The sequence below is a fragment of the Terrapene carolina genome, unplaced genomic scaffold (assembly GCF_002925995.2).
Source record: "Terrapene carolina triunguis isolate 2854851 unplaced genomic scaffold, T_m_triunguis-2.0 Scaffold236, whole genome shotgun sequence".
Classification (NCBI taxonomy): domain Eukaryota; kingdom Metazoa; phylum Chordata; order Testudines; family Emydidae; genus Terrapene; species Terrapene triunguis.
The window spans coordinates 12,341,087-12,352,589 of record NW_020664587.1 but is presented as its reverse complement, the minus strand read 5'-3'; the positions used below and the strand labels follow the sequence as shown (position 1 = coordinate 12,352,589).

Sequence of the window (11,503 nt, the reverse complement as noted above, 5' to 3'; positions counted from 1 at the left end):
TAAGGTGCCACCAGACTACTTGTTGTTTTTGTAGATACAGACTAACACGGCTACCCCCTGATAAATGTCACTTACGTCGCCCACGGGTGTGAAAAAGTCACCCCCCAGAGCGACACAAGTTACAGCGAACTAAGCGCTGTCTACACTGGCGCTAAGTCGGTGGGAGACGCTCTCCTGCCGACATAGCTTCCACCTCTTGCTGAGGTGGAGTAATTATGCTGATGGGAGAGCGCTCTCCTGTCGGCACAGGGCGTCTTCACCAGACGCGCTGCAGCTGCGCCGATGTAGCGCAGTAACATAGACTAGCCCTTAGTGTCCAGACAAGGCAACCACGTCCGTGCAAAGCCTGGCAGACAAAACACACCTTGATTGCTCTAGTTTCACTGTTCTGGGAAACAAGTGTTCCTTTCTCAGTAACCGTCCTAGTAGGGTTTAAAGGGTTAATCCCCTCCCTCTCTCTAGCTAGTCCCTGCATGTCTTTTGTGGGCAAGAGCCCAGATCCACATCTGGCTCCCGCAAGGCTGTTCTATGGTGCTCAGGGTCCCCACAGCTGGAGCGCGGAGAGTTCCGGTTATTCAGCTGCTACTGGCTGCCCAGCCCAGCTTCTCTTTGGGAGGAGAGGCAAGAAGAGCAGCAAACTCCGTGGCTCTCTAAAGCACATTGTGCTGCACTGCCTTGCTGTCTGCAGAGAGGATGGGCCTTGTTCTGAAGCCCAGGGATTTCCCCTTAGTTCCTACATGCTGGGATCACTCTCCTCTCAGCTCTGTGACAGAGGGAGTTGGCAGCTGACTCCAGGCGGGAAGCTCCCAACAGTGGTAGTGCTCATGCACAGGTGCAGTGAGAAGCCTCTGAAAACAACAATGCAGGGTGGATTCTGTTCTGGGAGGGATCTTCCACCAAGTTAGCACTGCCCCGCCCAGCGCGCTGTGTCTCTTACCTCTCCGGACACCTCCACCTTCGAGAGCGCCAGCTGCACTTCTTCTTCTGTCATGTCCAAATCAAAGTCTTTCTCCCAGTCCTCACTGATATCGGTGCTGGAGCCTGAAATCACATGACACTGAGGTTAAGCCCTCTAGAAGGCAGAGATCAAATGGGAACTCTAAAGGCTTTGGTGGGACCGGATGATGCATTGCGTTTCTCAAATATTTTACATTAGGGTCCCTGGCTCTTTAGAGTGAAGCAGATTTCATCAGCCCAAGATCATCCTACTTGGCTCCTGCCAGCTCACTGCCCCAGCTTTGGGGGCCCAAGGTTTGGGATTAGCGAAAAGGCCCCTCCCCTCCTCTGGCCCTGCTATTCCCCAGCACAATGTTAGTAAGGGCAAAGCAGGGTCCCTGAAGCAGCTGACCCCAGACTCCACTAAACAGACAAGGTCTCCTGGCTCAGGTGTTCTGAGAGCTGAAGACTTGGCTCATGCCAAAGGGTATCTGCAGGCCCAAAGTAACACAGAATCCAACTCAACCTAGCCACAAGATATCAGCAAGATTGAGGAATGCTAAGGCCATCTACCTCCAGGCTTGACTAACCACTAACCATCAGGAACCTTAGGTAAAAGAACACGACCAAGTCTTTGCAAACGCCCAGATGATACCGACAGTGCCCAGGGTCTCCAGGTGGAGCCTCTTCAAAGCACATGCATGCCGAGGACAAGCTCCTTGACCGTTTGCTTACGTGGATTTCTGACCCATCAGTGAGACACCAACAAGGAGGTTACGAGGCAGACAAGAAGCCAGATGAGCAGGAGGGGAAAATCTGCCATGCCCTCCTGAGCTCACTACTGGCAGATGGAGGAGGGTAGGGAGTAGGTCTGGGCCGAACCGGACCCGGACTTCCGCTGTGTTCGGAGTCACTTCTGTTTGCTGGGGGGTGAGAGCAAAGGGGAGCTCTGCCCAGCCCCACTCCCAAACAAGAGCCAAGCTTTAGTCACAGAGCAAATGCAGCGGGTAAAAGGGGACAAGAGCTACACAGCCATTTGGCGTTACCATGACCTGGCTAACACCCCCTCTCCCCCGTGTGCTCTGGGCTGAGAGGGCTCCTCCCAGCTGACCAGAGGCCAGGTTATTGATGGGGGCTCTCAGGAAGGAAGAATTTCACACCATCACCAAGTACCTGCCACCATCCTGGCATTCTGTAGCCCCAGGGGTGGCCAGGAGGGGAAGAGGGTGCCCTACTGTGTCCTGTTGGGAAACTCAGATTTCTTCTTCTTCTAATTTGACTCCCTTCCCCAGTATAAACCCACATCTAACATACTAAGCCTCCTTCCCAGGGTCTGCTGCCTGGAGCTCAGAGGCATTTCCAGTGACACCAGTACCTTTAGGGCCAGGCCAACACAGTCAGGGGACATGCAGCTCACTTCAGGGTGGTGTTTGTACCCCCATGCCTGTGTCTGGCTTGCTGCCGAGACTCTTACCATCACTAACTGTTGACGCCCCAGACCCTGCACTCTGGCTTTTTAGATGCCTCAAAGAGATAAGCAGAGTTAAGGCTTTCAGAACAAACCACAGCTACACCACGATCCCAGGCCACCCTGACCACAGATTGTCAACAACTTGAGTTGCAAAGTTTGATGCCCCCAAGTGGCAAAATTGTGTATTTCTGATTCTAAATGAGAAGTGAGGCAATCCAGCCCACCACCCTTCATCACACTGAAGGGTCAGATCCAGCACCCTTCCCCCTCCCAGAGCTCCCTACAGTCACTACAAAGCCAGAGAATCCATAGCCGCCCCTCGGTATGCTTTGGACAGCGAGCTGGGAAAGATTTGTTCAGGACCAACGCAGAAATCATGTACTTGGCTGGTCTAGAACTTGCTCCACTACAGGATCTGCCTGTGGGGGCATGTATAGATAGGTATAGCTTGGGGGTTGGCTATGTTAGCAACACACGGAACGCGAATAATCAAAGGCTCCCAATGTGGGATCATCAGACACAGCTCACCAGTTCAGCGCACTCTCCAGCTCACAGGCCTTTCACCCAGGAGTCACAGCTCAAGGCCCATTTAGGCTGAACCCACGACACAGAGGAATAAAGTGTGTCCATTATAAATCAGGCACCATACCCCTGAGAGCTTTGTTCCCTAGGGGAGGGTCCCCGGTGAGGGACCAGTGCTGACAGCAGTTACCCACCTTTCTTCCCATTGTTGGAGGGAGTGGATTTTCCGCTGTCGGAGTTCAGCTCAAAGACTCGTAAATCTGTCAGCCCATCCTCTTTCAGAGTCTCTATCTGGGCCGTTGGCTTGCTCTCTGCCTGCTCCTTGAGCCCCGCAGAGCCCAGTTGCTCTGAAGACACTGCCAGCTCCCGAGTGGTTGTAGGAGGATGTGCAGATTCTGCTGGTTTTGGCCGGGAGCCCTGCTCTTCAGAAGTAGCTTCCAGTAACCTTTGGGAGAGGTCCCTGGCCCCGGACAGCTGCGCTCCAGTCTGTAACTGTGCATCAGGCACAGAGGCAGGGTTTGCAATCTGAGTCACAAGGGAGACACTCTCGCTGCTCTCAGATGGGGTCACCTGGGCTGGGACTGCAGCAAGACCAGACCAGCTTTCCTCTGCTGGCTCCTTTATGCTGGGGATGGGACTTCCCTCCAGGGTCGGGGGAGCAGCTGCTGCAGGGACTGATGATGTTTGCTTTCCCTCTTCTGGAGATTTCACATTCACACAAGGTAGGGGCGACATCCCCAAAAATTCCTCTGGGGGGGGGGGGGAGAAGAGTGGAAAAGGATTTCAGCACCTCTGTATGAAGCACAAATAGGCAGAGAACAACTGCTGAAAGGAGCACCTCCCTCCCCAACCACGGGCATCAGAGCCCCCAGCCACTGCTGGGAGCAGCACCAGCACCACAGCCTAGCGAGTCCGCTTGTTCCCCCCCAGCCCACTCTGGGGATAGGCCCCGCTAAGCCTCCCTGCCAGTGGGCGCTCTGGTACAGGCAGCACACTGGAGCAGCAGGCCCGGCTTGGAGCTAATGCACACAGGAGAGAGTCCTCAATGCCCAGCTCCATCCCAAAACTTCCGGTGTGAGCCTGGGCATGTCACTTCGTCTCTCTGTCCCTTGGCTTCCCTAGCTGTAACCTGGGGATGATCCCACAGGGGAGCTGAGAGGATCAAACCATTGAGGTTTGGGAAGCATTCTGAAACTACTGTGACAGGAGCCACACCTATAAAGCAGGCAGCCCCAGCGTTTTAACCAGCCTTCCCTCCAACTCTGTTCAGAGCAGGTTTAGACAGCACAGTGGTGCTGGGAGCATTCACCTCGCCCGTGCTAAGGCTCCCACTGGCGTTAGCATGGTGCAGCCGATAGCGGTAGTGGGCTATTTTGCGCCACAAAGCCGAATACAGACAGTGTCCATGGGGGGGAGGGGCTGTTTCAGCTGGACTGGGGAGCTGGTTTCATGACAATTAGCAGGAACCATTCTACAGCACCCGTTCTTCCCAAATCCACCGTGGGTCTCAAAAGCTCTCTTACAGCTTCCCTGCCATCTGACTTACCCTCTTCCTCTTCCCAGCCTGGCTCCTCATGATGCACGCTCTGCTCCGCCCTCTGCTTCAGAGCTTCCCTCCGAACCTCCTCCTGCGGGGAAATCACAGCTGCAATCAGGAGCTGCGCCCACACCATCTCCTCCCAGATCCCGGCCCTGGTGTGCAGCGCTCCAACCCCTGCAAGTTCCTTACAGCATTGTCACTAATGGCAGGGACTTGGGGAAGGGAGCCCAGTTCTCTGCTGCTGTTCAGGGGATGGCAACTCTCCCTCTGATCGGAGGGTGCATGTTGAGTAACAGCCCCTTCGCACAGCTCCTCACCACACTGCACCCTCCACTTTAGCTTCCTTGCAGGGGAGACCTCCCGCCCCCCGAACCTACCTGCTCCAGGTGATGGACTTTATAGAAGTAGCGCTGCCAGAATTCGGAATGGGAAACAGCCACTGGGACCTAGGACCATTGGAAGGAAAGAAGAGAGGGAAGGATTCAGTGAGGAGGGCCTGGGGATGCTGCAGTCTCTGACCTCACTCCCCTTGGGGTTCCTCTGCCTTCTTGGCAAGGCCTGACACTGCAAACCCTTTATCCTTCTGGCAGAGAACAACTCCAGGGGCTCCCACTGGAATCCATTGACTGATGAAGCAGCCACAGTAAAGGGGTTGCTAGTGAGCAGCTCTTCCACCTACGACAGGCCACCTGCATCACTTCAACGCTCCCAGCCCTGCAGACCTGGGGAGAGAACAGCAGGGAAACCCAGGGCTCCCACACTAGGCCACTGCTCCCACCCACAGGTCCTTGCTCGGTGTATCCCAATCCCATCTCCCTGAATAAGACAATACTCAAAATCTCTTATTAGATCACCAGGCACCATTCTGAGTCACTTCAGGCAAGGGCTGCCAATCCACCAACATCAGCAACTGCTCGCTCTCCCTGGGCTGACCATCACTCCGTTCAGAGGTGGGGCAGCTTAACCAGTTGTACAGAGAATAGAACCCAGGCATCCAGACTCGCAATTGCCTGCTCTAACCACTAGACAACACTGATTTCCCTCTGCTCATTCAACTGCCCCATGACTTTGCCACTGTGCCCATACTCCCCTGGCTCCAACCACTCCTGGGATAGACTGTGCCCTAGGTAAGCAACCTGCGTTTTCAGGATGCAGATGACTTGCTGTCAAACATCTGCTGGAGACTCATTACCCAAAATTCACCAAGATGCTTAGACAGACAGAGGCCAGACAGCTCCAGAGCGGCACATGACAACTGGCTCTGGACCTGCGATGCTGCAGTCCACAGGCAGAGAAGAGCCCAGTGAGCTACTTGGCAGCAAAGATGCACAGGCTGCCCTGCTTGGCTAAAGCATGTTGCCATCCCCCTCCATCCCAGGCCCTGGAGCCCAAGGAGTACAGTTTCCTCCTCCTATCTCCCCTGCCTCCCACACGCTGGAGACTTCAGGCAGGTCTGAGCCTGCCCAACCACGAGAGAGTGCAGGAGCCAGGCAGCGCCTCACCATCTTGGTGTAGAGAGCCCGGATGGAGGGGCTGGTCACCAGCAGCTCCGAGATCTCCCCTTTCTTCTCCTCCAGGTTAAACTGCGAGAGCCAGGACTCGAAGAGCTCCATGGGGCCTGCATGGGGGAAGCAGAGAGAGGTCCTTGGAACAAACGAGACAGGGACAGAAACACAGGGAGTTAAGGGGAAACATGCTGTCTGGTGTGATCAGATGCCATTGGAGTGAAGGGGTCAGGCTAAGACAGCAAGGGGCATCACAGAGGCAACAACCTGAGTCCTAAGGAAGGGAGCAGGAAGCACACTTCACTGGCTAAGGAGCCCAAGGTGCATACTCCTGCAGAAACACTGATGGGATCCGTAGCCAGCCCCCGCCCACAAGAAGCAGGTGAATGAGAGGAGCTGGAAGTGCCCTTGACAATATCCCTTTAAAACTGCACATCGGGTAGGTGGGGGGTGGGTTGCATCCATGCCCACCCACACCCCACCCCACCTCAGACACATCACTTGCTCTGCCTTGCCCTTGCCCTGTCTCTCTACTGGAACAGAGGCTCAGCATTCACTCTTTGGCAAACTGCCAATGCAAATTGCTGGATTCCCAGCTCCAAAATCCCAGAACAGGTTAATCAGGCAACAGCTCCGCAGGTTCCCGCACAGCACAGGGCATGGAGCCTCAGCCACACCTGGGCAGGGTCAACTCATAGGCTGCGAAGTTAACTCAGTTGCCGTGGCCTCTTTGCCAACAAGCAGCCCATGAAGCCAGCTGTGGTGGCGGTCTGTCGCGGGGGCACACGTCTACAGGGAACCCAACCCTGAGACCCGCCAAACACCACACACGCTAACACCTCAATGTGTCCCCCTGCAGCCCAGCCCTCGTCCTACCATCCGGTTCGTTGCAGTAGGTTGCTGGGTCCGACTGCAGGGTGTAGAGACGAGCCTGCAAGAGAGCACACGCACGGGACGGGACGGCCATTAGCATGAGGGGCAGCGGCTGAGCCCAGTGATGAAGGGGGGTCTGTCACACACATCCCTGGTGGGAGCTGAGGCGTTTCCCACCGAGCAGGCAGTGAGGGGCATTCGGCACCTAAGTTCCCTCTAAACTGCGCGGCCGCGCAGCAGCCCATTAATCGCCACGCAGGCGCTCAGGGCTGCGGCGGGGAGAGATGCCTCTCCCCCAGCCCCGGACCTGCCACAGCCAGGGGAGAGGCTCCTCTCCCGCAGCCCCAACCCAGCTCCGGCCCAGACCTGCCGCGGCCGGGGGAGAGGCATCCCTCCCTGGCCCCAACCCAGTCCTGGCCCTGTCCTCTGCCCCAGCCCTGAGCCCCCTCCTGTACTCCAAACCCCTCAACCCCATCCCCGGCACATGAATTTTGTTATATGCACCAATGTGTCACACATCATCTCCATATTGGTGCACATAACAAAATTCATTCCACCCATGCATGGGAAAAATTAGAGGGAACACTGCTCGGCACATACCTTGGTGCTGTTGTACGGTTCTGTAGTCCCAGAGGGTGTTGCCATCAGTGTTATGACATCGCAGTCAATGGTCTTATCTGGCGAAGGAGCGAACGTATCCGAGATGACGCCCAGGAAGTCTGCGAGTCCCTTCTTCACCTTCTCAGTTGTGCCCGAGGAGCCTTCCGTCTTTGCAAAGAGAAAGACAAGGGAATGATCTAAACAATGGTGCCTGGAGACAGTCCCATGTGGTCTTTTCCAGCGTCAGTGTCCCTTTAAAGAGAGACAATTCTCCTCTCCTCAAAGGGTGGTAGTGGGGGATTGCGCAGTCCGGGCTGGCCTGAGATGAGGGGGTGGTGGTGAGTGGTTAGGCGAGGTGATGGCAACAGATAGGCAGGGAACAAGTCTGGGCTGTGGGATGGGCGTGGGGCGGGTAGGAGTGGCTGGTTTGGGGAGAGGATAGGGAGCTGTGCTGTCATAGTAACAGCTGTGCAGGGCAAAGGTCTCCTTTGGGTCTAGGAAAGGGGAACCCATCTCCAGGCTTATCCCGACGCCTAGGCAGAACATACTGTGCCTTTCCCTAGTGGCACAGGGGGAAGCTGATTCCAAGCCTCACAACAGCAAAGAGAATGGGGAACCAAAGAGGGCAGGGGAGAAATTAGTTCCATCCAGTCTCCAAGCAGGGAATTCAGATCCAACTAGATATCCCACCTTCCTCCCACCCCAAATCACACAGTCCCACTCTCAGCTAAGAGCTTCCCCAGCCCCAAGCAAATGGAAATTAGCAGCAGGATTCCCCTTGCAACATCTGCCACTGCTGTGCAGAAACCTGGCCTGTGGCTCCAAAAGGCACCCCGCCCTGAGAGTCACAAATAGAAGGCAAGAAACTGGCCCTTCTGGGAGTCACAGCATGCACCTGCCCCATCCCATCTTGACAACTGTGAATGGGGCACTGACATCAAACAGTCCTGGCAGCCATAACAAGGGAATCACTTAGGGTCATCACAGATACTTTGCACTGGGGAAGAGAGTTCAAATTCAAAGTCCAAGAGCGATGTGAATTCAGGTCATGCTATAAAGGCATTTCCTGAAAGGATAAGTCTGTGTGCTGCCAGAATCCCGTTTGACAGCCAGCTCCACTCTCTCGAATGAGAGCAGGAGGCAGAATCGTGTCTTGCCTGCTCTTACTTACAACCAGTTTCTCCTTGACCACGCTGGCGGTGGCAGCAATAGTGCATGCGGTATCATGCTGCACCACCTGGGTGAACTCAGTCAGGTCCCGCTTCATGAACTCCAATGCTTCCGTGGACTACAAGACAGAGGGACATAAAGTATATCAACCTCGGATTCTCACACAAGTCCATCTTCACCCTAGGAATATCTGAGGCATCACAAACCCTGGAGCAACAGAGGCCTCTAACCTGAGGGACTATTCCGTATATGGAGATGACAGGGCTCTCGCAGGTGAGGCCCTACCAACACCACAGAAATAGTCATGTTTACAACACAGCTGGGAAACACAACTATGCCCAAACCATGTTACAACATGTTCCTTTCTTGCCAGTGCGGATAGAAAAATGACGTTTTAACCCTGGCAGACCATTAGGCTAAAACCTGACTCCTTACTTGTCATGGACACGCCAGCGCACATTCTAACAGCAATGCTGTAATCACGTTTCCAGACTGTTTAGAGGTGATCGATGCCATAGTGCCGACAGGGCCTTAATAAAAGCTGTCACTAGTGCACAGATCTACAGGGATAACTTTAGATGTAGCAAAGCGATCGGATTATTTTTTATACACACTTTCTTGGCTCCTTTATTATTGTTCCAATAGCCTTTGAACAAAAGCTGCAAATATATGGATGAGTCACGTTGCCTAGTTTCAATCTTAGTGTAGCTGAACGTCTCAGTCTTATGCCTTTGCGAATTGCGATGGGGGGCAGTATGCTCTGGGCATTCTTCTTCCCACTGCCTGCAGTACAAGAGGCCTTTCCAAAGTGCAGATCTAGAACTCCAATGTAGTTCAAGCTTGCAAGTGGCTTTTGACAGCTCACATCTGAGGTTAGGGTTAGGGTTTCTGTTTGAATAAGTTAAGACTTTCCAGTAAACAGATTTCCCCAAGAATAGTTGGTAACATAGAAGTAATGAACTGAACCCTTATTAGAGCAATAACACTTTACATTTACACAGGACTCTCCATGCCAAAGGATGCCAAAGCCTCTCATAACATCAAGCTCTGGGGGGAACTGCAGCAACTGACTAGTACAGGGCATCTCACACAATGTTGTTAAGAAGGGAAATTTTGGCTAAGGCTGTTGTCCAACGGCTCCTTTTAGGTTAAGTGCCACTAGATAATTCATATCTTTGCAGAGCAGCCACACTGTCTGCTATCAGGGGCTCAACCAACATTTCACAGCTTACTTTATACTAATCATAAGTGACGGAATGAAGTTCTGCACTGCAATACTGCTGCCTTACCCCAGAGCTGCACAGTTGCTTAAGAAGTGCATTTTTAGAAAGCAACAGAGAGCATGTAGGCAGATTGAAGATAATACCTACATCATGGCTAATGCCCAGTTTATGTTAAACACCAAGCTACAATCCATTGGGAGAAAAGGGCATTCACAGAATGACTCAGCCCCATAGGTTACTTTAAAAGACAATGTAGAAATCAGGAAGAATTTCCAAAGGAAAGAGGATTACACAGCAAAACAGAAAACACCCTAAGAGAGGCTCCTTACTAGGCCTGGTCTGCTCAGGTTACAGAAGAGCCCACAAGAAGATTGAGAAATCCAAGTAAATGATTGTGTTTTTTCTATGGGAAGATGCAAGATTTCCTTAAGCAATAGCTTGTCCTGTTCCATACAAGCAACCTCCTACCTTCTCTTTGACAGTCTGGTAGCTTTGCTGCAACCAGCTTCTCCACCAGCCTCCATCTTCCCTGTTACAGGATAAACATATGAAGCTGAAATTGTGAATTTCACATTATAAACTCACACCAAGGAGTCCATGAAAACATACATACATACATACCCCACCATGTGAATGAGCTACAGCCACCGCTTCTCTGTGTTCAAACCCTTTGGGCCTTCAGAGAACCTACCCCTCCCACCCAGCAACTCTCCTTTCAAAGGTTTAAGCTCCAAAAGAGTTGAAATTAAATGCAAACTATCCCTGCAGCATTTCCAGCCCAAACATTGCACCCCTGGGCTGTGGCACAAGACCCACAGTATGAACCAAGCCATCTCCGTTGACTTGCAGAGTAAACCCAACCCCAAAAGGAAGCAGGGAAATTAGGGGGGTCAGTCCCCCTTAGTTTAATCATCTCAGGGAGAGTCAGTAACAGTGAGGAGGGCAGGCTTGGTTGGTTTTTAAACTATAGGATTTTAACCAGACCATGTTTCTAAGCTTCTCCTGTTCACAACCCCCATCACAAGACACACTCTCCATTTTCCCCATGGTTTCTGCCACACCATAACACTCTTCCCCCTATACAGTCAAATTCCCTGCTACCTTCAACCCAACCCACCAACCCCACCCAGCCAGCTCCCTTCCCCCCCCCTCTCCCCCCCCCCCCCACCCCGCCAGCTCCTTTCCCCCCCCCCCTTGCCTCCCAACCTCACACAACCAGACCCCTTCCCACCCCCCTCTACTCCCTTCTACGTACAGACCAATCCCTTCCCACCCCAACCCCTCTGCCCCCCACCCCGCCAGCTCCCTTCCCGCCCCTCCCGCACTAGGGCGCCCCCCTCAGCTCCCTTCCCCCACCGCCAAGGCACCGCCCCCCGCTCTGCGTTGCTCTCACCCTTCCGCCATTTTGGACGCCTGACGTCACCAATATTTACTGACCTTTGACGCCAGAAGCCCCGCCTCCTGGGCGGGCTATTTTTAGCCACAGCCCAGTGGGGGCGGGTCACGGGACTCGCACCGCAGCGGTAACGTCACTTCCTTTTTCATGCGGGGCTCGGCCCGGAACGGGTACGGCGGCTGCTGAGGGTCAAGAGAGATCGAGCGCTCAATATTAGCCACCACCAACCCGGGAGCTAGAGCCTGGGGCCCTGCGACCCCCGCCCGG

At 53.8% G+C, this 11,503-nt stretch overlaps 1 protein-coding gene across 3 annotated transcripts in view; it reads right to left on the bottom strand.

Annotated features, from left to right (window-relative positions):
- The window catches only part of BSDC1 (BSD domain containing 1), a 14,710-nt gene extending 3,453 nt beyond the window's left edge, over positions 1-11,257 (bottom strand). The window contains exons 1-10 of one of the 3 annotated variants that reach the window (XM_024199296.2): positions 11,234-11,257; positions 10,309-10,369; positions 8,619-8,735; positions 7,448-7,615; positions 6,851-6,905; positions 5,972-6,087; positions 4,847-4,915; positions 4,476-4,557; positions 3,124-3,678; positions 938-1,041 (exon numbers count right to left, since the gene is read on the bottom strand). In XM_024199296.2, coding sequence (XP_024055064.1) covers positions 938-1,041; positions 3,124-3,678; positions 4,476-4,557; positions 4,847-4,915; positions 5,972-6,087; positions 6,851-6,905; positions 7,448-7,615; positions 8,619-8,735; positions 10,309-10,369; positions 11,234-11,244 — 1,338 coding nt within the window. In that variant the 5' untranslated portion in view covers positions 11,245-11,257. Of the gene's footprint in view, positions 1-937; positions 1,042-3,123; positions 3,679-4,475; positions 4,558-4,846; positions 4,916-5,971; positions 6,088-6,850; positions 6,906-7,447; positions 7,616-8,618; positions 8,736-10,308; positions 10,394-10,461; positions 10,948-11,233 lie in introns of those variants that run through there. The other 2 variants (XM_024199295.2, XM_024199297.2) reach the window with 2 other exon arrangements.
- Between the last annotated feature and the right edge of the window lie 246 nt (positions 11,258-11,503).